The 24,395-nt window shown below is 42.1% G+C and overlaps 1 protein-coding gene across 1 annotated transcript; it reads right to left on the bottom strand.

Moving 5' to 3' along the window:
• Positions 1–94: 94 nt before the first annotated feature.
• On the bottom strand, positions 95–23,866 carry gpr83 (G protein-coupled receptor 83). The gene is made up of 4 exons (XM_017441644.3): positions 22,786–23,866; positions 20,530–20,655; positions 11,241–11,374; positions 95–3,419 (listed from the first exon to the last, which is right to left on the bottom strand). Exons 1-4 carry the CDS (start codon positions 23,224–23,226, stop codon positions 2,702–2,704), a joined length of 1,419 nt encoding a protein of 472 aa, XP_017297133.1. The 5' UTR covers positions 23,227–23,866; the 3' UTR covers positions 95–2,701.
• Positions 23,867–24,395: the final 529 nt, after the last annotated feature.

Below are 24,395 nucleotides of genomic sequence, written 5' to 3'. Positions count from 1 at the left end.
GTCTCAGCATTGCTATGTTGAATCTGTATAAAATATATATATATATATATATATATATATATATATATATATATATAATTACTTTAGATCTTCTAAGCTGTGGTAAAGATATTCTTTAAATACCTGCACCTTCATGTCGTTTTCTTGTATTTGCTTGTGTCAGAGGCGTTAATCTCATATGAGTTATGTGACGTCTCAACAAGTAGGAGCTCAGACTTCTTATTTACATAACCGATGCTCTGCAGACTTTTATTTAAAGTTTAAATGATATCCAAACGTTAGATTTGATGGTGACCCGGCCAGTGATGTCAGGGTTGTGGGTTTTCTGTGCTGTTCTGTATTTTTCCTGGTTCTTATTTCTCATTCTTTATACTCAAGTGTTCAATTTCATTGTATTCTGTTTCTTTAGTTTCCCAGTTCTCCACCATTGCTTCCCTCAGTGATCCCTCGCTCCAGCTCATTACTCACCTGTCCCTCATTTGCTAATCAGCCCAGCTGTAGTCACTCAGTAATCACCCCCTCCAGCATCAATACAGCCTTTAAGCTCCTTGTTTTCTCCATCCTGTTGTCAGATTTTACTGTTTTGCTAAACTGTTTGTTCCCTGTTTGTTAGTTCAGGGATGGCCAACCACAGTTCTGCATGTTTTACTTGCTTCTCTGCTCTAACACACCTGATTTGAATCAGTGGGTGATTAACAGGCTTCAGCAGAACATGAATAGGCAATTGAACCACTGAATCATGTGTGGACCACTGCGACCCCTGCCGTAGTTTGTTTGTGCCCTAGTTTTGGGGATTTGTGCTGCCTCGCCAGCCTTTTTTGTTTACTTCATTAAAGTTTTTTTTTTAACTTTAGTTCCTCTGCCTCATCGTCCACACTTTGAATCCTCACACCACTCCACAGCGATAAAGTAAAGTTGCTCTCGCTTTTTTGAGTACCGGCATGGAAATCGTGCAAACCCACTCACATTGGCTCAGAGCAGATTTATAGGAGTCAGCCAATTTTAAAAATGTAGAGGCAGTCCATTTTGTTACATTTGACAGAGAGACCAGGCACTGGATGTTAAAATTAGGCTCCAATTTGGGTAACTTGTACACCACTTAATCTTTTTACCTCTAAACGCTGCAGCCGATTTAGATTTTGAACCGCGCTGAAGTCATTCTGTGCCTTTTTAGGGAAAAAAAAGAGAACAGTTTATCTGAACCTTACTGTAGTGATCGTAAAATTTAAGCGGAATTCTAGTGAATGAATTAATAAATGAACACAAAAAAGTTCAGAAATATATATATTGGGGTCTCAGTGGTTCTAACAGTTGCGCCTACTTTCACCTGTCGTCTTCCTGATGTGGCTTGTTCAAGTGAACTCCTCATCCCTGCATTTATTACGCTGATAACAGTAGTGTCCAACATCCTGCTAGAAAGCAGAGCAGGAAACACAAAAACAAATATCTCATCAAGAGGAAAATAGACTAAATTAAAAATAGTATTCATTGAAGGAATGCATATCACCTGCTGGTTTGAGACAGAGCTGAATCAATATAAAAACAAACATTGTTCAATCACTTGGTGCTTGAGAGCATGTGTTGGGGATGAGTCTCAGCTACTACCGAACCAAAGATACAGCTCAGTACGAAGGTCAGTTAGCTGTGGTAGCCATCTTGATTCTCAGATTCTCCAAAATGCAGTCAGTTGGACATCCAATGATTACTTTCTGAGTTTCATTCAAATCCATCCAGTGGTTTGTTACATATTCATTAGACAGAGAAACACGCACACATCACATAAACGCCCGCCTTTCATGGTGGCGGCCGATAATTATGGTGCGTTTTGTACGTTTATCAAAGCCACAATACAACCAAACAAAAGACCGTCAATGCAAACTGTCCAAATGCCAAAGCCAAGGCCTCCCCGTCATTAGTCCACATGCCAAGAGGTAAAGCCACGGCGGCTCCATTCATCGTCCATTTTTGTTCATAGCAGACCCAGCAACAAGAGCAATTTGGTGACAAATACATTCAGTCTGTAAAGATCCAAAGTGGTCACAGTGTAATGGAGATGCCAGGTATTTTCCAAAGATTATGACATGATTGTCGACTCTCATCTCACAGGAGCCCCCCAAAAATATCCCATCGAAAACAAAAGATGATCGTGAACTGAACTAATTTTTTAATTGCTGGTATTTCACTGCAGATACTCTCAAAGCCTCCAGGTTAAAAAAACAGTAAGGCAGGCAGTGGGATGGACTTAAAAGGATAGAATAAATTGAAGTGAAGATTTCATCCTGAATATGTTCTTGTGCAGGCTGAGTGTTTAGTTCTTTTATTGTAGAATGCAAAAATAAAAACTGTAAGGAGACAAAAGCTGTGCGTAGATTATGAGCAAAGTCAGAAACAACCAAAGCTTTAAATGGAAGTTCTGGAAAGCCAACCTCGTGGAGAGAATGATTTTAAAGCAGAGAGATATTTCTGGATATGTAATGCACCACAAAAGGCATCAGAAGTGAAAAATGCCACATGAAAAAAAGGCTCAAAAAAGACAGTGAGAATGCTTTTTATGAACCTCTAATGGAGAAGCAGTCGCATTTTTAACTTCCTCTGGGAAGTTTAACTTTCAGCCTGCTGCTATCAAAATCCTGCACCAGTCCAGGCACGCATCTGTGTTCAGCCTTTCATTTCCAGTGGGAACTGAAGCAGCTGTGTCTGGTTATCTCTCAGCCACAATGGGCTCCACTGAGAGGATGTCTGTTCTCCCCGTGAGGGCCTGCCTGGCTGTGAAGAGCACGTGGGCGTCCTTCAGGTTGTGGGAGTGGCTAGACGAGGCCTGGCTCTGCTGCAGGGAACCCTGACCCAGGTGCGACAGGGCGTGGCTCGGCCTCGAGGACTCGCGGTTGTCGGGCCAGGCAGCCCTGTGGCAGGGGGCGCAGGCGACTGCGGGGCGATGCTCCGGGTCCAAGCCGACTGCCGCTCTCCGCCTCCACCGGCACCTGTCGAAGAGGAGCCGCAGCTCCTGACGGAAGGTGGGGTTCAGGCAGCAGTAGATGAACGGGTTGTAGCAGGTGGAGCTCATGGCCAGCCAGTGAAAGCAGAAGTACAGAGCGTTGGAGGAGTGGATGGCCTGGCTGGAGAGCAGCACCACGTAGCAGTTGAGGGGGAACCAGCAGATGGCGAACACGCCGACGACCAGGAGCAGCATGGCCAATGTTCTGCGGCGCTTCCTCCTCTGGGTGGCGTGCTGGGCTGTCGTCGTGTCACCAATGGCGTTGTGGCGCCACAGCCGGCGGGCCACTGTAGTGTAGGAGGCGGTGATGATGATGAGCGGCAGCACGTACAGCAGGATGAAGGTCAGAAGGTCAATGTACTGCCAGTAGACGTCCGATGGCTCAGGGAAGTCTGGGACACACAGGCTCCGCTCCTTTTCTTTGCTGACGAGGGGAAGATTGGAGAAAGGATGACAAACATGAGAATAATATGAGATTGTGAGGAATAATAAGAGCAAGAACAAGAAAAAACAACAACAAAAAGTTCCCATTTACAGTTTTCAAAGAAGACGGTATCAAGTGGACTGGGCAGGGATTTTGAAATATTGAAAGTCTAATTAAAATGAGCGAATCTGAAGAATTTTGAGCAACCGTTTTTTGTTGTTGTTGTGTTTGTTGCTTTTACACTGGCACCTGATAATGACACACTAAGTTGTTTCCTGCTGCAACGACACAACACCCCTCTCAGTCCCAGCATCTGTTTCTGCCATCGTAGTTTATTTTGAAAGGATTAGTGGAAACTATGGTCACGGGTGAGCTCAGCTTTACTGCCAAAATATGTGCTTCCCACCCTCCACATTGGTTCATTGGACTGGTGAAGATTAAAGACTATAAAGATCCTTAATTAGTAGAATTACCAGCAGCACATCTCTCTGTACTCAAATCCTGTTTCATTGAAGGGATTTTTAGATGTAGGACTTGAGTTAAATAAACTTTATTTCACTGCAAGTCCAAACCATGTGGACACACTAATTAAAGCAAAAACAAGAAACAAGCAATAAACTCAAATGACAACGCAGCAGCTGAGTTTAAGGCTTTTCAAGACAACTTTCTCTGTTTTTAAACATTTGGTTGTGCTGACACTTGTGCTATATTAATTAGCCCTACAAGAGTATAGGACAAAAAATAAGCATGAAATGCTGCAAGTTTGTCTTTTGTTTGGAGAGGTGGCTGGTAGGTGGACCGAAGGAACATGACCAGGACAGGATGGGGGGAGGGATCAGATTTTTGAAGAAAAACTGAATAATTACTAATGAATCTGAAGAGTCCTTTTGCCTAAAACGCCCATTCTTATGATCAAGTTTTTGTTCCAAGTGTTTGAGATCTTTCGGACCAACCAGTCAAATTTTCTGACTTTCATTTGCAGGTCCTCTGACACTGGAACATCATCTTTGGTATGTAGATGTGGTGATTTGGCTTTTGCTGGGTTTTGTTTTGATTTGATTTTAGTTCTCTGGGTTGTATTTTGGGTTTTGTTTCTTATTTTTAGTTTTATGGTTTTTGTTTTTCTTCTTGGTTCATTTGGGTTCTGTCTTCCTCATGTTTGTGCTTTTGTATTCACTCCTCCCCAGTCACCCTTTTGCTGTTTCCTGGTCACGCCCATCTCCACCTGCCCATGATTGCTCCCATACACCTGAATCCACTTACCACAATTATCCTCTGCACTTTAAAACCCGGTCATTTCTCTTCATACCTCGCTGGTCCATCGTTTAAGGTTTGTCTAAGGTTTGTCTCTGGTTTGTCTAAGATTTGTTTGATGTTTGTCTCTCTTGTTTGCTTGGCTCCGTGTTCCTGGTTTTCTGAGTTCTGTTCTATTTATGTATTCTTATTTAGTTCTTATCTGTTTGCTGCCACGTCAGCTTTTTGTTTTTGTTCATTTTCTTAGTTTAATTAGTTTTTCTTTCTTTAATATGAGTCTGCGCTCTGGGTTCGCCGTCGTCACTCCACATCATGACAGTAGATATACAGGGTGATGATGATGGTAAACTTTTACCTGACTGGTAAATACGAGCCTTCACATCGCCACAAATTTACTTTTGCACAATTAATCTGGCATATACATTCTGATATTTCTGGCAGCCCAGGTTATATCAGAAATGCTACAGCTAGCTGCTGCTGCTGCTATTTTTCCTTACAAATTACCACAGTTCAATGTAAATAAACATGTAACAAAACTGACAAATATACAAAGGTTTATAAAATGGTGTTTTCGTTATGAAAGCTTTGAGACTGTAGTTGTTTAAAGACAGCATCAATCCACTTTGGTCTTATCCCTACTTAGTCTAATCATTAGCTCATTAATTTAATCAGAAAAAAACTCTTATCTCTCCAAACTGAGGCCATTTAGAGAACTATCAGATCTATCAATAGGTAAGATATTGATTGTTCATAACCTTTCCACCAATGCCCACTTTAAAAGATATAAAAACTTTACTTTTATGACAAATTTCCCTGCAGTGTTTCTGTTACCTAAATGCAAACTGACATACTCACTAATTATTCAGAAATAACCTTCTTTAATAGAAAATGGCTATGATTTTGTGCATAATAAAGTGTAATGAATTAATAATTAATGTTCTGACTTTAATATGCTTCTCATCTCTTTAAAAAAAAACTGTGTTTAGGAAAAAGCCTGTATTTTAGCAAAAGTAAGAATTAAATTCCTCTCAATTCCTCTTTAGTCAAAGCATATTAGGCTCATTTTTGACAAGGCAGGACTTGACAGGATTCAGACTCGCAACACAATAACGAAGTTTTAAGGATTTTATTATGGACAGACTAAGAGCGGGACTTGAGGCTCTGAACAGCGCACTCACGTGACCGTCATGGATCGGGACCAGAACAGGTAAGTCCTCCTTAGCTTGGTAGCTAGTTGCAGACAGGCTTGTCTGAAAGGGGCTGAGGCGTGAGAGAAAGTCCAGGTACAGGCGTGGGGTCGTTACCGGGGAGTCAGAAGTCCGAAGCCAAAACCAGAGAGGGAAAATCCAAAGAGCGAGGTCGGTAACGAGAGGTCAGAGTCCAAAGCAGTAACAGGCAGGGAGCAGGCAAGAGACGATGGTCGTGGAACAGGCAAGGGTCGAGATCAGGCATGAACGAGGAGATAACGCTGGACATTTACTTGCTGTGAGGCTTTCAATAATCTGGCGCTTGAGTACTGGGAGCTGTGAGTATATGTAGTGCCAGGAACAGGTGAAACAGATGAGACTGATGGTGTGGTCATGGAAACTAAGGCGTGGCTAGAAACTGGGAGTGGGAAGTTAAGTGGCTGTGGCATAACATGAGACAAGAGACGTGGCAGGAACAGATGGATCTGTGACACATTTTTATGTCTTCAATGAACACTATCTCTGTCATTATTGTTTACACAAAAGAAATTAACATAAAATTTCAATTCTATGATTCTAACACTGAGACACATCCTCTTTTTTTCTCACCTACATCTAAAAAGCATATTCTGAGAGACTTTCTAGTATTAAATTTAATATAACAAAAGTAGTCCACCTTTAATATCGTATGCTGCATTGAAGGTGAAGTGCTCTCTATGGGTCTGGGGTGCATCTCTGTCTGAAGAGGAGGAGTTCAAGTATCTGAGACCCTTGTTCACGAGTGATGGTAGGATGGAGTGGGAGATGGATCGATGGATCGAGGTCTCGTCTGCAGTAATGAGGGAGTTGATTTGGTCCGTTGTGGTGGAGATGGAGCTGAGCCAAAAGCCAAAACTCTTTTGTTACAAATCTGTGTTTGTTGCAGCCCTAAACTATTGTCATAAGATTTGGCTGCGGGTTCATATAATATTCATAGAACAAGCTCACGGATACATTCCTTCGTAGGGTGGCTGTGCTCAGCCTTAGAGATAAGGTGAGGAGCTCAGTCATCCGGGGGGAGCTCGGAGTAGAGCCTCTGCTCCACCACAGGAATAATCTGAGGTAGTAAATGGGAAATGGACTGTACTTATATAGCTCCTTTCTAGCCAACCAGGTCACTCAAAGTGCTTTAAAACACAATCTGTGCTCTCATTTATCCATCCACACACACATTCATACAGCACTCTGCTACAGCTCTACAAACCTAAGGTGAATCATTCTATAGAGTCTAATGATTAGACTCTGTAGAAGCACTGATTAGACTCTAATCAGTGCTGTAAACTCCATTCATTCACCAATGGATGAATGGAAGAGACAGAGTTATATATCTGTGTTTAGAAATTGAGAGATGTTTTCAATCCCTATTACTACCACATCAAATTTAGCTCAGTATCTGTAAAACTGACTGACTTAGAGCCATTTTTGTGTTGGTTTAATGTAAATTCGCCACCTTGAATTTGAGGTGACTTCAAAAGTTCATCGTTTGTAAATGAACGAGCAGTCATTACATCCATGAAATGTGAACCAGACAAACAAACACACACGCACAGAGGCAAAAACATTATCGCCCTTCCACCTTTGGTCAGAAGCAAAAATAAAGAGGTTAGATAAGGTAGAGAAAACATACTATTCTCATATTTTTGTGGCTACTGATGCCAGAAATAATGCCAGCCACTTTTATTGGGTTTTATGACGCACTCTGAGAAAGCAACTAATTAATTTTTCACTGATTGGTTAAATATCACTTTTGCTTCTGTTCAGTCGTTTACTCGTCTGTGTTTATTAAGCATTTGATGACTCATTTTGTGTTCCCAAAAGTACTCACAAGTGAGAATTTATTTGATTTCTTAATACAACTCAGAGCACAAAGAGTCTCTGTAATTAGTGATGAATGAATGAATATATGAACAAATGGATTGTTATTAGAGCCTTCTGCCAAATGGCCACAGTGTGAATTATTACTGTCACAGGAAGACGTCGGGGTGTTTGGAGAATCGATTATAATGCATGTACATATTTCAGTGGAGGTTTACATACAGTATCTGATTTTTTTTCTTTTTGGTCAATGGATGATGATGATGATTAAAAATCAGGCTAAGCTCCAAACAGCTCATTGGGTACATTCTGTACCGCCCAGCAGTTTTTACAGTGAGAAGACAACAACAAAGTCTTCCAGGGAAAGAATTTACTGGCATGTAATTTCCACACACTCAACAACTATACACTGTCATTAGACCCAAATAAAACCACTGATTTAATCAAGACGACAAAGGAACAGGGAGGAGAGTTACTGCACAACAATGCGCTGTGGAGCACGTATGGTCCAGGGTCAACCCAATCGTAAATCTTTGAATAATCCGGACGTCTCTCTGCTGTTGTTTTTCTTCGATAAACAAAATCTATAACACTGTACATCAGCATTCCACACAGAGCTGTGACCTGGCACGAAGGGAAATACAACCCCAAGCCTAATAGAGCTGGGACGTTGTGTGAAATGTAAATGAAGACAGGACGGGGTGATGTGCAAATCTCATAAACCCATGTCTTATTCACAGTGAAACACAGGAGTCACATCAAATGCTGAAACTAAGAAATTGCACCATGTTTAACACATCTCAAAAACGCTGGGACAGGTCCATGTTTCCCTCTGTGAAGCATCATCTCTTCTTTTAACAGCAGTCTGTAAACATCCAGGGGCTGAGGAGAGCAGCTGCTGGAGGTTTTAGAGGGAATGTTGACCCATTCTTGTCTGATGTAGGATTCTAGCTGTTCAACAGGCGTGGGTCTTATTTGCTCGACTTGTTTTGCTGGCTGGGAGATTGTGTTATTGTACTTTTCTGCATTAACGGTGCTTTTCCCGATGTGTAAGCTGCCCATGTCCGAGGCATTAATGCACCCCCATACCATCAGAGAGGCAGGCGTTGGAACTGTACGCAGATAACAAGCCACATGGTCCCTCTCCTCTTTAGTACGGAGGACGTGGTGTCTGTGGTTTCAAGAAAGAATTTCAAATTTTGATTCGTCAATTTTCCACTTTCCCTCATGAGCTTTGAATCAGAGAAACCGGCAGCGTTTCTGGATGGTGTTTAAGTATGATTTCATTTTTTGCATGAAGGAGCTTTAACCTGGCACAGTGAACTGTGCTCACAGACGGTGATTTGTTGAAGTTCCAGTGAGGAACATTATTCTGAAATTGTTCCACTATCTTCAGACAGTTTTTAGCAGACTGGCAAACCTCTACCCATCTTTACTTCTTAGAAATTCAGCCTCTCTAAAATGCTCTTTTTTATTCCCAGTCCTCTGACTGACGTGTTGCAACTTAATTCACTGCTAAATGCTCCTCCAGCTGTTTCTTATTCGTACCACTTCTTTTACAACCTTTTGGTGAACTGTTCCATAATTTTTGAAAAGAGTTACTGTCATAAAATTCAAAAATGACCCTTTTTTTCCCCCAAAAAGTACAATTTCTTAGTGTCAATATTTAATATCATTACGGTTTCACTGTGAATAAAATTACTACATTCTGCCTTTATTTATATTTCACACAAAGTCCTAACCATTTTCATAATTGGGGTTGTAGATATGAATCAATTTAAGTCTGAACTTAATCAGTTTACCTTCTTTCTTTTCTTTTTTACATCAAGTAAGAGAGCCACAATGCATAACATGCAGAGGAATATTGATTTAATGATCTATACTCAAAACAAACACCGTCAAGGAAAGAAAATAGCTGGCAAACATTCATACTCTGATACCTCTTGGCAATTTAAAGAAGCAGTGTGGATTTTTTGTTTTTTGCTGTGTTATTCTGTGGAGTGGTTATCAGTGATCAGCAGAAATTACTCCGAGCCTTATCAGGCAGACGTCCTTTGAGGGCGGACGTTTTTCTCTGGGGAGACGAGCTAATGGCTAATGAGTGGGGATCCAATGTGGATTTCTGCTGTTTTAAAGCAGTTATGATCTCAAAAAAGTCATCCAATGGAACATTGTTTCATAAACTTCTACACTTTTGTTTTATGTGTTATTTACACTGAAAACTGTGTTAGCTCCAGTTTGTTATCATTAATGGTCCATACAAAATTGAAGATACAAAATGGAGCATGTTATGCATAACTGAGCAGAGTAACCATCTAATGGAAAATTAATGTACTGTAAAAAAACAAATAAATAAATAAAAAGGAAATAGTTGTTCACTATGCTGCAGGAAGTCCTTTGTCTTCATCATCCTGCTACAACTGTGATGGACGATGAATAGTTTTTGTGTTTTAATGGTCTTTTTATGGTCATGATTTATGGAATGTCTATTTTTCTGAAATGATAAAAAGACAATATCTTGACATTTGAATTTCTCCTTGGGGATGAATGACTTATTTAGCTATTTATTTTTATTTACCTTCCTTTTTCATCAGATGGTTGCTTTGCTGGGTTACTCTTAAGCTGCTTCATTTCGTAACACAAGTTTTAAATAGACCATTACTGGTAACGGACCACAGTCACCTCAGTCTACACTGTAAATAACCATAAGGTTTGATGGAGTTACAGTCCAATGCAAAACAAAAGCAGACATATGTACCCCATGATGTACCGGAAGTGCTGCAGCTATTTGTTGCCGCTGCCATTTGTGACTGCAAGTAACTATAAAAGTCAAATAAATAACCACATAATGTGGTAAAGATGTATAAAATGGCAGATAAAGCTGGAGTTTTTTTGGTAGCAATCCACTGTGGTCCTGACCCTGTTTGGTCTAGTTAAACTATTTCTCCAAACTGAAGTCGTTCAAGGAGCTATCTGCAACAGGTAAGACATTATTTGTTCACAACCTTTTAACAGAACCCCACCTCAAAAGATCTGTACTAGCACTTTAAGTGATAAGAGGACTGAACGGCTCGAGTCAGACGTTGTTTAGTTAGCTTTCAGCTGTTTTGCTGGATTTTGCTTTTAGCTACTGCTATTTTGAGCTTTTAGATAGCTTTGTTGGTTTTAGCTTTAATCTACCTATTTGTAAAGTTTGACTACTATCAACTAATTTGCAAATTTTAGCTTTTGTTCTGATCATTTTAGCTTTTTTCAGCCTTTTCAACCCCTTTCAGCAGACCTGTTCAGCACTCACACTGCATTTCCACAGAAAGTGCTCATTTTCTCTTGGTTTTGGTCTCATTTTATCAGCAGAACTGTGTTTTCACAGCTTTTCCCCTTCATCACATCACGTCAGCTCTTCCAAAACTGGTTTTAGAAAAACAACGCTGATGCTAAGTCGAGCATGACTCTCGCCCCAAAGTCCTTGTTTGTCTCTAACCTTATTAAACAGCAGCACCACTCAACGGACATGGTGGAGTTTTACCTGTAGGTGAAAGTCAGGAGTTTTTGGTAGATTGCATGTGGGAGGGAGAAGCAGCTGGCCATTATCCAGATAACAGCGACCCAAACACCTCCCTGGGCTGGAGTCATGCGTGGTCTGAGAGGATGTAAAATCACCTGAGGAAAAAAAATCAACAGGTGCAGATCAGATCCACTGCAAACACACACACACAGACACACAGCAAATCAATATAAAGCATGTGTGTATGCTCCAGGCAGTAAAATCACTCGGGCCAGTGTGTGAAGCAGAGAAAAAGGCGTCAGCAATAACAGCAATACGTCTTCCTTATGTTGCTGCTAATTAACCTGTGTCACTGTTGGATTAAACATTAATTAAATTCACAACTTAATTAAATGTCATTTTATTTGCTGCAAATATGAGTTCTCTTCAGGAGAGGCACATTGTCACTCAAAGCCATGTCAGGCAGCTGTGAACAGGAAAAAAAGGAGGCTTCCTGTTTCTCCGCAAGATAAGAAATTAAATCTAGTTACAGGGCACTCACGACATGAAATATTTGCCTTTTCGAGGCACAGTGTACTGTCAGTACTGACCTTGTCTATTTTTTTTTCCTTACAGAAACAGTTTGGGGCATTTTTTTAAATGCAACAAAAACCTAAATACATCACTTGTTTTCACAAAATTGCAAGCCAGCAAGACACTCAAGAACATTTACAAGAGACAAGGTGTTCTCATTTTTCCAGGACACAGCGGGCCTTTTCTGTTTTTTCGTGCCATGTTAGCAGAATATCTTGATAACAGATTTTTCATGAAACTCTCAGAAAGTAATCATCCGATGGATCCCTACAGCTGATTGACGTTTGGACTTGAGCTGATTCAAGCTAGACAATTTTGGCAGCAAATCGGTCGCTTTTACGGATTGTTTTCCAACATATATTCTGGTCTCTAACGGATCACACCACATCTTTATTTGAAACCTTGGCGTGCAAGGTGGCAGGTGGCAGGCAGTCCTTCAAATGATGCTAGATTTTCCTCTGGTACGGCTTTCATAGACACAGTGTGTGTGTGTGTGAGTGTGTGTGTGTGTGTGTGCTTGAATGACCAGCCTTCAGGCCAAATCTACCTCCTACTGACAATCCATGCTGCATTGTAAATTGGAAAATACAACAACAACCACAGACTTCCTTTAGAAAGTGAAATCTTGTATTCAGTGAGAACACATACAGATCCCCCTGAGGAAACTCTAACAGGTATCATCCTCAGCTTCTAAACTCTACAAAAAGTGTAAAAAAAAAGGATTAGGTAACAACTGTAAACACTCCTCTCCTCCAACTTTTTTTTTTCTGTGTGTTGCTGCCATACAACTTCAAAGTTTCAAAATAAGTAGGAGTTGGTCCATGTGTCTGTTTCTTGTAGGCTTAAACAAACAAAATGAAATCGCATTTAGGTTTCGGGTAAACTTTAGAAAACTTGCCAACTTTTTTGTGAGTGAGAAAACAGCCAGCTGATTAAGCGAGTCGAACAACTCGTTCCTTGATATTCCCGAGTTTTAAATTTGCATCAATACGTCCTCTCAGCGGGGTCATCTGCATTTATGATTTGTAATTTCCCTCATCAGCAGGGGTCGCTTCAGCCGCCGGCCTTGTTAATGAAGTGATCCACGTCAGTTGAGACATTTCTGGACAGTTTTAATGTGGAGTGACAACTTGGGGCAGGAGCACCACCTGCTGCTGCGGGGAAATGTTTTTTCAACTCAGTGTGTGGTACTGTAGGCTGCAAAAACTTTAAAAAAAAAGGATTCACTTAAAAATGTGATGCTTACTCATTCTGCTCAGCAGCTTCATCGTCACAGGTGCATCAAGTGCATCTGTGCTCCGATGACGGTCTCCATTTGGCTAAAATTGATTTCCTCTTTTTGTGTGTGTGTGTGTAAAACAGTAGCTGCGTGCATTTGAGTGCATTAGCGAGCTAAACGAGTGGCAGAATTTACAGCCGCTCTCTGGAAACAAACCCCTTCCATCCTCTGCGTGATCATCACCTCCGTGTAATTGAACATCATGACTCCGTATCAGCTGGCCTTTAATGAGGCGCCGCTAATAAAACCTTTGTTTCGATTCAGGACCGCCGGCCGCCCATCGCCGCCCGGGGAGGAGCCGGACGTCGTTTCCGACACAGTTTGAAGCGTGCCATTAGTGTCACAATGCCCCACACGACACGCTGTCGATGTGGAGCTGCAGAGGCGGACGCAGAAGGAGCCGCCACGCTTAAAAATTTATAGAGCTGCGGCAGAGAGAAGTCTTAATGATTTGAGACCGCATTTCGGAGCCTTTTAAAGGGTTTCGTCAATCTGAAGGAGGTTGCCAAGGATACACGAGAGCCGCTGACAGAGAAGTTTTATGAATCCGTGCAGGGTTTTATGGTTCAGAGGGGTTGTTTGTTGTTGTAACTGTCTTGAGATGTGGTGAGGTTGGCATGCAGCGCTGTGCTGGAAATCTGAAGCCCTCCATCATTTTGTTGCATTTTGTTTCTAAGCAGCCAGACCTTCTTATAACCCTTAAAAGTGGTCTTGATCAATATTTCTTCAGATTTTCTGAAGGTCTTTTAAAGTTTTTCTTTTTTCCTTTGGTGTTTTCATTCATTTGCAGCCCTGCGCTTCATCTTTTCTTTGGAATGTTGTTTGTTGTTGTTGTTGTTGTTTTTACTTTTTGGGGGGGTGGGGATGGGGGGTCCACGTAACTCTGACCTACGAATCATTCAGGTATTAAAAAGGTTAAATCAAAGGAAGAACCGGTGTCGTGTCGACACATAACATCTGAGCTGATCTGTGTTAGTGTTGGGGATGACTCCCTGCTACAGTCAATTACTAGCTCAATATCTGTAAAACTGACGGGGTGAAAGCTAGTTTTGTGTCTGCTAAGCTCAATTATTCATTAAAACCCATCCGGTGAGCGGGTCAAGGAGATACTTCGCTCATGAACAGACAAACAAGCACATGCACACCCTCACACAGACGCACAACTGCCTGTCTTTCATGGCAATAAGTGGTAAAGATTGCATGAAAGTGTGCCTGCTCGGAAGCAACATCTAACAAAGTTCGGGGCAAACTTCTCAACAGTACTGTTGACATACAGTTGCACTTTCTCTTGATGAAGGGGTCAGGGTTGACACTTTCCAGGTCTGGGAGGGGGAAAGAAACAGATAAAACAGGAAACTCCAAGTGTTTAAGTGCAAGAACGATGGCTAGGCTACATTTTGACTCCGTATTTGCACTGATGGGGTCCAATTACGAAACTCTGCAGGCTGACAGGATGCTGCCTTTTAGTGATTCAGTGACCACTTATATTAGAGCTGGATTCATCAACCCAGAAGCACAAAGGTTATAATGGATTCTTTGGACTGGTGTGTGGTAGAAAGCACAGTGAACTGGAGTGAATTTGTCCTGACTTCCTGCCTTTTCTGTTTACTTTACAAATGGATGTCAGCGTTCCCTTTTTTTTTCTTTCTGTAATTTAGCTATAGGTTTTCGCAAACCAATAAATATTTGTCGCAGTGCATGAGTAGCAATTCCGCTCCTCGTTATTGTTGCTATTATTTTTGATGTTCAACACGCAGGGTTAAAATTGTTTTCCAGACGCAGCCTTGTTCTTTGTCTCTTAAACTTAGCCTAAAGTAAATGCACGTTTCAAACTCTGTGAGCTTTGAGGATTGTTGACTGCGCTGACATTCACATGTTCACCCACGCCTGTGGCATCAAGGCTGAAAAGGTCTGAAAAAACACAATGTTATGTAAAAATCTTCCCTCTACGTCTCTGCAGTTTCTCAGCCATTAGATTCAGGACCAAGGACAGCGCCGGCAGGAGTAGCCGTGTCCTAAACCTCTGCCTCCTGTTATTTGTAAGCATTTTTTATACGCTGTTTAGTTTCTGATCAACTGTAAGGCACCAAGGAGTTACATTTGGTGATAAACTAACTTGACCAACACTGGAAAAGCTAACTCCTCTGAATCTTTATGACTGATCAGAACTTTTTCTTTAAGCTGCCTAATTTGTGAGGGAAAGACTAAATACTATCTCAGTTTGGCTAAAAGACTCGGGTGTGTGTGTAGCAGCCATCTGCTGCAGTCTGCTCTTGCTTTTTTCCTCACTAAAGCCACATCTGCGTTTAACTCTTAAACCCTTTAGCTAAGAGCAGAGCACGTATCAGAATCTGTTGGTTGGCTGTGAAAGCAAAGGTCAGTGGATTACTTTTATTTTTTAAAACAGTGTAGCAGAAACAGCAGAAATAATATGCTGTGCAGGGATATTATACAGGACTAATGAGGCAAATGTTGCCATCTGTTTGCCCCTTTCCGTTTTGCAGTTAAAAACAAATTCAAAATAAAGCTGACATAAATTACACTGATCTAAGTGTTTTTTAAAAAAAGAAAACAAAGTAGCTGGACTTTCTGGACTAATCTGTAGCTGAAGACATTTCCCATCAGGGAAAATAATTTGATCATCACCAGCTTCTAAATTTACTCAAATCTGGAGTCCAATTTGGAATCCATCGCACTACAGAGAGGTAATTTACGAGTGAAGGACTAGACATCCCAGCAAATTCCCCCCAAGGTCAGACTGTGCAATGCCAGGAGAAATGAGGCAAACAACCCAAAAGCTCCAACTCATACTTTACAACCCTCAGTTAGCAAGTTAAATGTTATGGTTCAGGCTAGGACAACTAGAAAAAGACTGAACAAATAGGGCTAGTTTAGAGAAAGCCTCCTCTCTCTAAAAAGAACACGGCAGCATGACTTTGGAAAGATGAATCTGAATGAGCTACAAGATCTTTGGACAGATGAGACCAAAGTAGAGATACCAAGCCCCACCCGCCCCCTTTTTTATTTATTTACTTATTTATTTTGTAGAGCAAACCTGTTCTGGCACACATAGGCAGCCGTCTTCTCTATATGGTATGCCTGAAATGCCATAACAGGACAAAAAAAAAGTAGAGATGTTTACCCATAATGCACAGCTCCATGTTTGACAAAAGTCAAACACCACATCAACACAATAACCTCGTACCAACTGTCAGCACGGTGGTGGATGGTTGATGATTTGGGCTTGTCCTGCAGCCACAGGTTTTAGGCACCTTGCAGTCATTGAGTCGACCATAAACTCCTCTGCAGACCTAAATATTCTAGAGTCAAATATGAGCCTGCCTGTCTGACAGCTGAGGATTGGACTGAACTGGGTCATGAAACAGAACAATGACCCCAAACTCAGCAGCTAATCTACAACAGAACGGCTGAAAAAGAAAAGAATCAAGATGCTGCAACGATCCAGTCAAAGTCCAGAACCTCCACCTGACTGAAAGGCTGTGGGAACAATAAGAGAGCTGAGCAGAAACAAATGTCTGCAAACCTCAATGAGCTGAGGCAACATTGGAAAGAGGAATGGGCCAAAATATCTCCACAACCATGTGAGAAACTAATACGGTCATACAGAAAACAACTACTGAGTTATTGCTGCTAATTGTGGTTCTACAAGCTACTGGATTGTGGGGTGAATTTTGTATGTTTTTCCATTTTAGCTTCATTTGTGTTTATTAAATAACAACACGGTGGAGTCTGTTGTGTGTTTCTATTTTTGAGGCTAGATTTGAATACCAGGGTGGCACAGCTGCACAGTGGTGACTCCGAGCAAGAAGGTTGCAGGATTGCTTCCTGACCTGGGGCTTTTCTGGGTGGAGTTTACATGTTCTCCCTGTGCTCACGTGGGTTTCCTCCCACAGACCAAAAAAATAACATGCATGTTAGGTTAACCAGTAACTTTAAACTGTCCCCAGGTGTGAGTGAGAGCGTGAATGGTTATTTGTCTCTATGTGTCCCTGTGATGGACTTGCGACCTTCCAGGGTGTCCCCTGCCTCTCACACAGTGATGGCTGGAGATAGACAGCAGCTCCCTGCGACCAGGAAAGGAGAAGGATGGATGAATTTTAATACCTTTGGAGTGTGGTAAACACCAGATCGTTTTTAACAATCTGATATGTGCAACCATAGCACCGAAAGAAGATGCCCTTTAATTCTCCCAAGACTATAGATTCAAACTAATCAATATAGATTACTTCTTTCAGAAGGGAACAATATACCTTCTGACAAAAGCAAACAAAAGTTCTGATTTCCCACTTCAGTAAACGCAGCATGAGCTGAAGCTGAAACTGAGTGAAGACAGATAGTCTGAGCTGAAAGTATTACAATTCAGCTCAGCATTTGGATTTAAAGGATACTATTTCACAAACAGGGATTTATTTTTCTATAATAAGTACCTTTTAAAGTGCCACTCTGTGATGTAAAAAAATAAAAAATAAAGTCCCGCAAGATAAACAGCAAATGAACACACTACTCATAGATATTATTACACACAACCTTCAGAACTACAATGCTTTACCAATAAAGGTGCCAATCATAAATTCCAATTTTTTCTGACAGTGAAGCATTAGTGACAATTATTTTAAACCACTATAATCAGTTTACTATTCTCAAATGAGTAGCTGTTCTTGTTGCGTAGGGTATGTTTGGTGGTGATCATAGATTTCTTTTGTCAGTGGAAGCTTTCACTGGCAAACGCCGCTGTTATTCACGGAGGAGGAAGCCAGTGAAACGAGAGAAGCACTGATTTTAGAGCACAAGCTCATTTAGGTCTGTCGCAGAGTCTTAGATGTTTCTTGATAAAAGTGTCTGAGAACAGGGGGGTTCGTATCCTTTGGCTACAAGGGGAGAACTTAAAAGGAAACAGAACAGATCTGCTACCATTTTGTCTTCAGCAGTATGATGGTAGACATGTTCTTTTTTTATTACTATGTTAATTATTCTTCCATTCTCTATTGCCATTACTTTTCCATTTACTAGTCTGTCCTCTGTTATTATTAAGGCATCTCAAAGAAGGACTGATGAGGCCACAAGTCCTTAGAAAAATCCATTTACTTAAAGTTTCCTTTTTTTTGTTGTTGCTATTTAGACAAGCCTCTGCTCCAGTTAGGTATTCGGTATTCTTCTCCTCCTTTTAGTTTAATTTTTATCCCCCGATGAGGATAAAACCCATATAGGTTTTCACAATTCCGTGCGAGTGCGGCAGCAATATGGTTATGTAACAAAAAAACAACACCTTCAAGTGGACAATAATTTGTTCCTCCCAGAGAGGTTAGTGAAGTAAGAAGTTGTTTCGAGGAGCGGCAGATGGTATCTGTTCAATTTGATAAGTTTCAAAAGCGAAAAGATCCTATTAAAATACAAACTGCACTTCATTTTTAAAAAATTATATATTCTGTCGGTGTAACAACAGCAGACGTTTAAAACCTTAAAAAGCAGCTCTGTAATTATCTACACCATTATTACTACTTGCCTGTTATTTTTATTTATTTATTTATTCGTTCGTGTCAGGATTTTTGATTTGGGCAGTTTTAGGAAAACCTACAAAAACAAATACATCAAATACATCAAAGTCAGGAGTTGTGTGCTACTTTTGTACAAAGTAGACAAACATTGCAAAAAAAAATTAAAAGAAAAATCTCATATAGACGACAATGGGATTTTTGGTGAAATGAGTCAGAAAAACTCGCCGCCATCAATCTACACCATTCTGAGGGGAGGGAACAAAATGGGAAGAGAAGATATGGACTAAACTGACTCTTATTATCTGAGTCTTCCAGCACGGGTCATTATTGAGCCTGAAAAGCTGCTTAACGAGCTGCTTAATGAGCAGCAGCTGCACTTACACATTGTCCAAGGAAGGTGCTAAGCTAAAGCTTCAAATCAGTGACGTTTGTTGTCATCTCTCCACTTGTGTCTTTTAAAGAGGTGAGCGACAGATGCTCTGTCCATCGCCTCGTTGTTTACACAATATTGTTTGTATTTCAGCTTTTAGTAGCAATGTTACTGTGTCGGAATACTGCCTCTGTTGTGCTGAAAATGACTGCGATGGAGGTTTGTTCTTTGTAAAAATGTGTTCAACTCTGGTTCCCACTGGAACGAATTTAATGTGCAACAAGACAAATTGTATTTTCTGTAAAAATGAAGCGTGAATGCTGAGTGTTGAATGACTCGTGAACTTTGCTGAAGAAGCTTAAACCTTGAGTTGTTAAAGTTAAAACAAGCAGCGCACCAACTAAAAGCAGCAGAGCGTGACCAGAAGCTAAAAGCATTAAAAAAAAAACAAATGCTAAAGCTGAAAGAGGCCAAAGCAAAGAGGTAAAATGGAAGGTGAAAGCTAAAAGTAAACATAAACACAAGTTTCTGCCTTTTAGGCTTCAGGAACCTTTTCAATATTACTTATAGTTTTAGCACAGTGAACATTTGAGGTTTACTTTTCAGTCTGCCTCTCATTAACTTGGCAGTCAGGGAGTGACAGAACCGGGTGTGTGGTTACCGTGGTGACCAAAAAGAGCAGCCTAAATGTTTCCTTTGATCTTGGCTATTTTTACTCTTCTTATACAGTTCAAACATCACAACGTCTGCATTCATAAAAGAACGATGTCTTTTGTTGTATGTTGCAATTTCAAGCTGTAAATTATTATTATTATCAATATTGCTTTCATAGATTAACCTGAAATGTCAGTGCTTGTGAAGCCTACTGTTAGGAGCACTAAAAAGTGCAATTTCACTGTAAAAAAAAAAACAAAAAATGCTAAACTGCAGTGAGATCCATAGGCCTAGAGTCTGAATAGTATTTCAGTTTCACCCTCAGTATTAATTATCCATATTGTACCGGTCAAAACAAGCTCAGAAAAAAAAGCAGAATGGCACTAATGGCAGCTTTCATCTCTGAGCTCACAGAGGCGTTCGGCAGCGCTCTGAATGGGCTCGGACTGTTTCGTGTCATCTCACCTCCTCTCTCCTCCAGTCTGCAACCTGGAAATCAGTCTCAGTGCTCCATTATGAGGGAAGTCTCAGTTCCTAAAATGTGCCTAGGAGGGTGTGTGTGTGTGTGTGTGTGTGAAGAGGAGGCACGATACGGGAGCTGTGAGAGAAGATTAACAGCTGCATTCTTCTCATGACTGACTCACAAGAGATCGGTGATGCAGTTTGCCACATAATCGGCGACTTTAACATTCCTCTATGATCTGATTTTCATTTAAATCCCATCTGAGAGAAAACATCAGATACAATCTTGCGGGTAAACCGGTGGATTTGAAGATAATACTTTGCATCTCTAAAGAGAGAGACTGAGCTGGAAGTTAAAGGAAAAGAGAGGGTTGGGATTTGACTCCGAAACCAAGATGCTCTGCAGACAGAGAGAGAGAGAGAGAGAGAGAGAGAGAGAGGAATCCGAGAACAAACCTGTCGTCGGTCCAGAGCGATGGCGGTGAGGGTGAGAGTGGAGACATGCAGGGAGCAATACTGCACGAAGCGACTGATGTGACACATGGTCCTCCCAAACACCCAGGTGCTGTTTACGAAGCGGACCTGACGAAACACACACAAGCCGTGTCTGTCAAATCACGATAAGGACTTCAATTGAAGGCCTAGCATTGCTTGAAGTAATCCATATCGGATGCTGCCTTTAAAGCCTAAGTTTTACACAAAGATTATCTCATATTGGGAAATGACAGAGCTTTGGTCAAACCGTGAAAATAAAGTTATGCACAATTCCATGCAATACCACAAGATGTCACGCTCAGAGTACACTACCACGCCAGATTTGAGGACAATAGCTGTAAAACTGACTGGGTTTTAGCCACCTTTGTGTTTCCTAAGCTCAGTTGGCTGTGACGGCCATCTTGAATTGGGTTGACTCCAAAAGGTAAGCAGCTGTAGGTGTTTATCCAATGGTATCTTTCTCTAGTTTAATTAAAAATCGTCTGGTGGCTCATGAGATATTCTGATAACAGACACACAAACACAAGCAAAAACGTAGTCATGCGCCTTCGCCTTATCAGTAGGTGACAACAACCTCTGCTCTATACATTCATGTTAGAGCAGAAAAATGACTGTTTTGACAATTTTGTTTAATTGATTATCTTGGAGCACACACACACACACAAACACACATAGTTACACTCAGGGTGAATGACATTATTGGTGCCATCTATTAGTGCCAACATTCCTGATCTGCTGTCAGAAACAGCAGTTTACAGAAAGCAGCGGTCCTTTATTACAAAGTCTTCTTCTTTTTCTTTTGCCTGTTCCATTTTCAGGGGTCACAGCGAGTCATACTCCTCCATCTAACTCCGTCTAACACACACATCTAACACATGTACTCTGTCTTGCTGCGGCTGACTTTCATTCCTCTTCTTTCAAGTGTATCCCTCCACCTCTCCAGGTTCTCCTCCACCTGCTCCCTGTTCTCACCACAGAGCACAATGTCTCTTCATCACAACACTCATCCTACACACCAGCATCCGATGCTGCCTGACCACGCTCTCCCCTGCCACAACCTTACAGTCCACGATCTCCCTCAGGTTACCTCTTCTACACAGAATGCAGTCTACCTGTGTCCTCCTGCCTCCACTCTTACAGGTCACCCTGTGTTCCTCCTTCTTTTGGAAATTGGTGTTGACTACAGCCATTTTTTATCCTCTTGGCAAAATCCACCACCATCTGTTCTTCCTGGTTCCTTTCCTTGACACCAAACCTGCCCATTGCCTCCTTATCTCCTCTGTTTCCTTCACCAACATGTCCATTCAGATCTGCTCCAATCTGCTGCGATCAGCACTCTCTCCTCCCTGGGAATACTCTCTATCACTTCAGATCACATCCAACCTGTGGAGCAGAACCACTGACAACATTCAGCATCAGACCTTCTGCTTCTACCTTCAGACACATCACCCTGTCTGACAGTTTTCACCTTGACTACGTTCCTTGCTAACTCCTCCTTCAGGACCACCCCTGATCCTTTTCTCTTCCTATCCACACCACAGTAAACAGCTTAAACCATGCCCCAATGCTGCGAGCCTTGCAGCCCTTCCATTTGGTCTCTTGTTAACATAACACATCTACCATCCTCCTCTGCATCATGTCAGCCAGCTCACTACTTCTCCCTGTCATTGTCCCTCTGTTTAGAGTTGCTGCCCTCAGTCCTACACTCTTGCCTTTCCTCATCTCCATCTGTCTCCTGGCACGTTTCCCTCCTCGTGATCTTCCACCAACAGCAGCACCCTGTTTGTCAACAGAACCTGAGGTGGTCGTTGTAGACCCGGGCCTCGACCGATCCCGTATGATGTATGGTGTATGGCTTGGATGTTAGTTTTGGCAAAAGGGGTTTACGCCCGATGCCCCTTCCTGACACAGCCCTCACCATTTCCCCGGACTTGGGAGCTTCAGAGGTGCACTGGCTTGTGATCCCTAGAGGCTGGTTTACTTTATTACCAATTCATTTAGTTTTATTCTTATGGCATTAAGTGCTTAAATGTTAAAGAGGTGCCTGAGGTGTGTGAACAGTTTGGGATGAATAAACAATAAAAATAGTAATAATAATAAAAAAAAGGTTTAGTCCTGTATGAGAAAAATGTTTGCAATATTTAATTGATCTCACCCAGTTCAGAGCCGAGCTCTTGTTCTTTATGGAGATGAGAAAGAAAAAAAGTTTCTCCTCACCAGGGTGAAAGGTGTGTTGAGGACCGTGATGAAGATGTCAGCCACCGCCAGGTTAAGGATGAACAAGCTGGTGGAGGACTGCGTGCGCTTGTTCTTCACCACCACATGGCACACCAGCGTGTTGCCGAACAGGGACACCACGATGATGAGCGAGTAGGCGGCCACCAGCAGCGCCTTCACCCCGCCGTCCTGCGCCTCCTTCCCGCTGCTCGTCCTGTCGGCCAGGGAGCGCCAGTCCTCCAGCAGCCCCTCGTCAAAGTCCAGGAGGAGAAAGCCCGAGGAGGAGGAGGAGGGGGAGGAGGTGCGGTTCCCGGACCGTCCCGAAAGGTTCAGCAAAGTGTCCTCTCCCAGGAGGAGAGAGGAGTCGTTGAGGAGCGTGCGCCCCGCCGAGCGCGCGCCCAGCCAAAGCACCGCCGAGAGCCAAACGCACGCTGCGCCCATCTTCTCACCTCCTCCGCCCGGCCGTGAGCCGTGCCCGCTCCGGTGTGCTCAGCCGCGGCGCTGAGGTGAAGCTGAGCCGCTGCAGGCATGAGCAACAAGTGGCGCGGAGCTCCTCGGCGGCGCTGCTCTGCTCTGCTCTGCGCTGCTTCAGCGCGCAGCGGCGGCGGCTCGTGCGCCTCCTGCCAGGTCCAGGTGAGCTGCTGCGGACTCTCAGGGTCCTACAGTCACTGTGTGGGAAAAAGAGAAAGTAAGTCCCATTCACTTAAGAGATAGTTCAGATCTTTTGAAGTGGGGTTCAGTCAAAAAAGAAAAAAAAAAAAAAAAAAACAATGTTATGAATGATAAATATCTTACCTGTTTTGGATAGCTGTGACAATCAGTTTTCGGCTTAGCTCGACCTGCCTCGCCCTAATTCCTAATTCGATTCCACAGACTCTGTGATTAAACGCCGCCTCGATGTGGGCGGATCGTCACAGCAAGGCTGCTCGACTCTCCTCTGATGTTGGTTTTTTTTTTGGCGACACCCAGCAATGGAGGACATCGAGGACATCATGGTACGCCTGGCGCTCGGACTATGGTTAGTCTTATACAAGGTTAAAGTGAGCCAATAAAGGATTATGTTACAAAAGAAATTGGATAAAGGAAAATGGTGTGGCTATAAAAAATGGCGGTCTTGAAGCAGTCGCTGCCATGACTCATCCAGTCACGTTTCTCCCTGGCCAATTAATGGCCTGCAGTCTGCTGATTTGAAACCATCAGCCCGGCGTGGCTCGCCTGGAACCTCCTGAGTTCCTGAGAACTGATCTGGAAGCAGGTAGGATCACCCAGTGGAAAACCTCTCAACCCCAGCCAATTAAAGCTTAAAGTTTAAAGCTACTTATAGCAAAGTCATGAAGCCTGCTCAAAATAAATTAATTTTAAAGTTCTAATTCATAAAGTAATAAACAAAATCTGCACAATCTGGACAGTTTTCGGGTTTCGGAACCGCTAACTGCCCCTGTCCCAAAGTCAGAATCCTCAGAGTTTGAATTAATAAGGATATAAATGTGCGTCGGATCCGCAGCGTTTAATCCTTCAGAGAGTCAGAACTGAGCAGGTGAAATCTCAATACCTGAGAATGATTTTGTGTATTAAATGTAATGAAGATGTTTTGTACAGCCCACAGACCT

Source organism: Kryptolebias marmoratus, linkage group LG3 (assembly GCF_001649575.2).
Source record: "Kryptolebias marmoratus isolate JLee-2015 linkage group LG3, ASM164957v2, whole genome shotgun sequence".
NCBI classification, from domain to species: domain Eukaryota; kingdom Metazoa; phylum Chordata; class Actinopteri; order Cyprinodontiformes; family Rivulidae; genus Kryptolebias; species Kryptolebias marmoratus.
The sequence above is the reverse complement of the archived record's forward strand: the minus strand, read 5'-3'. Positions and strand labels throughout refer to the sequence as shown.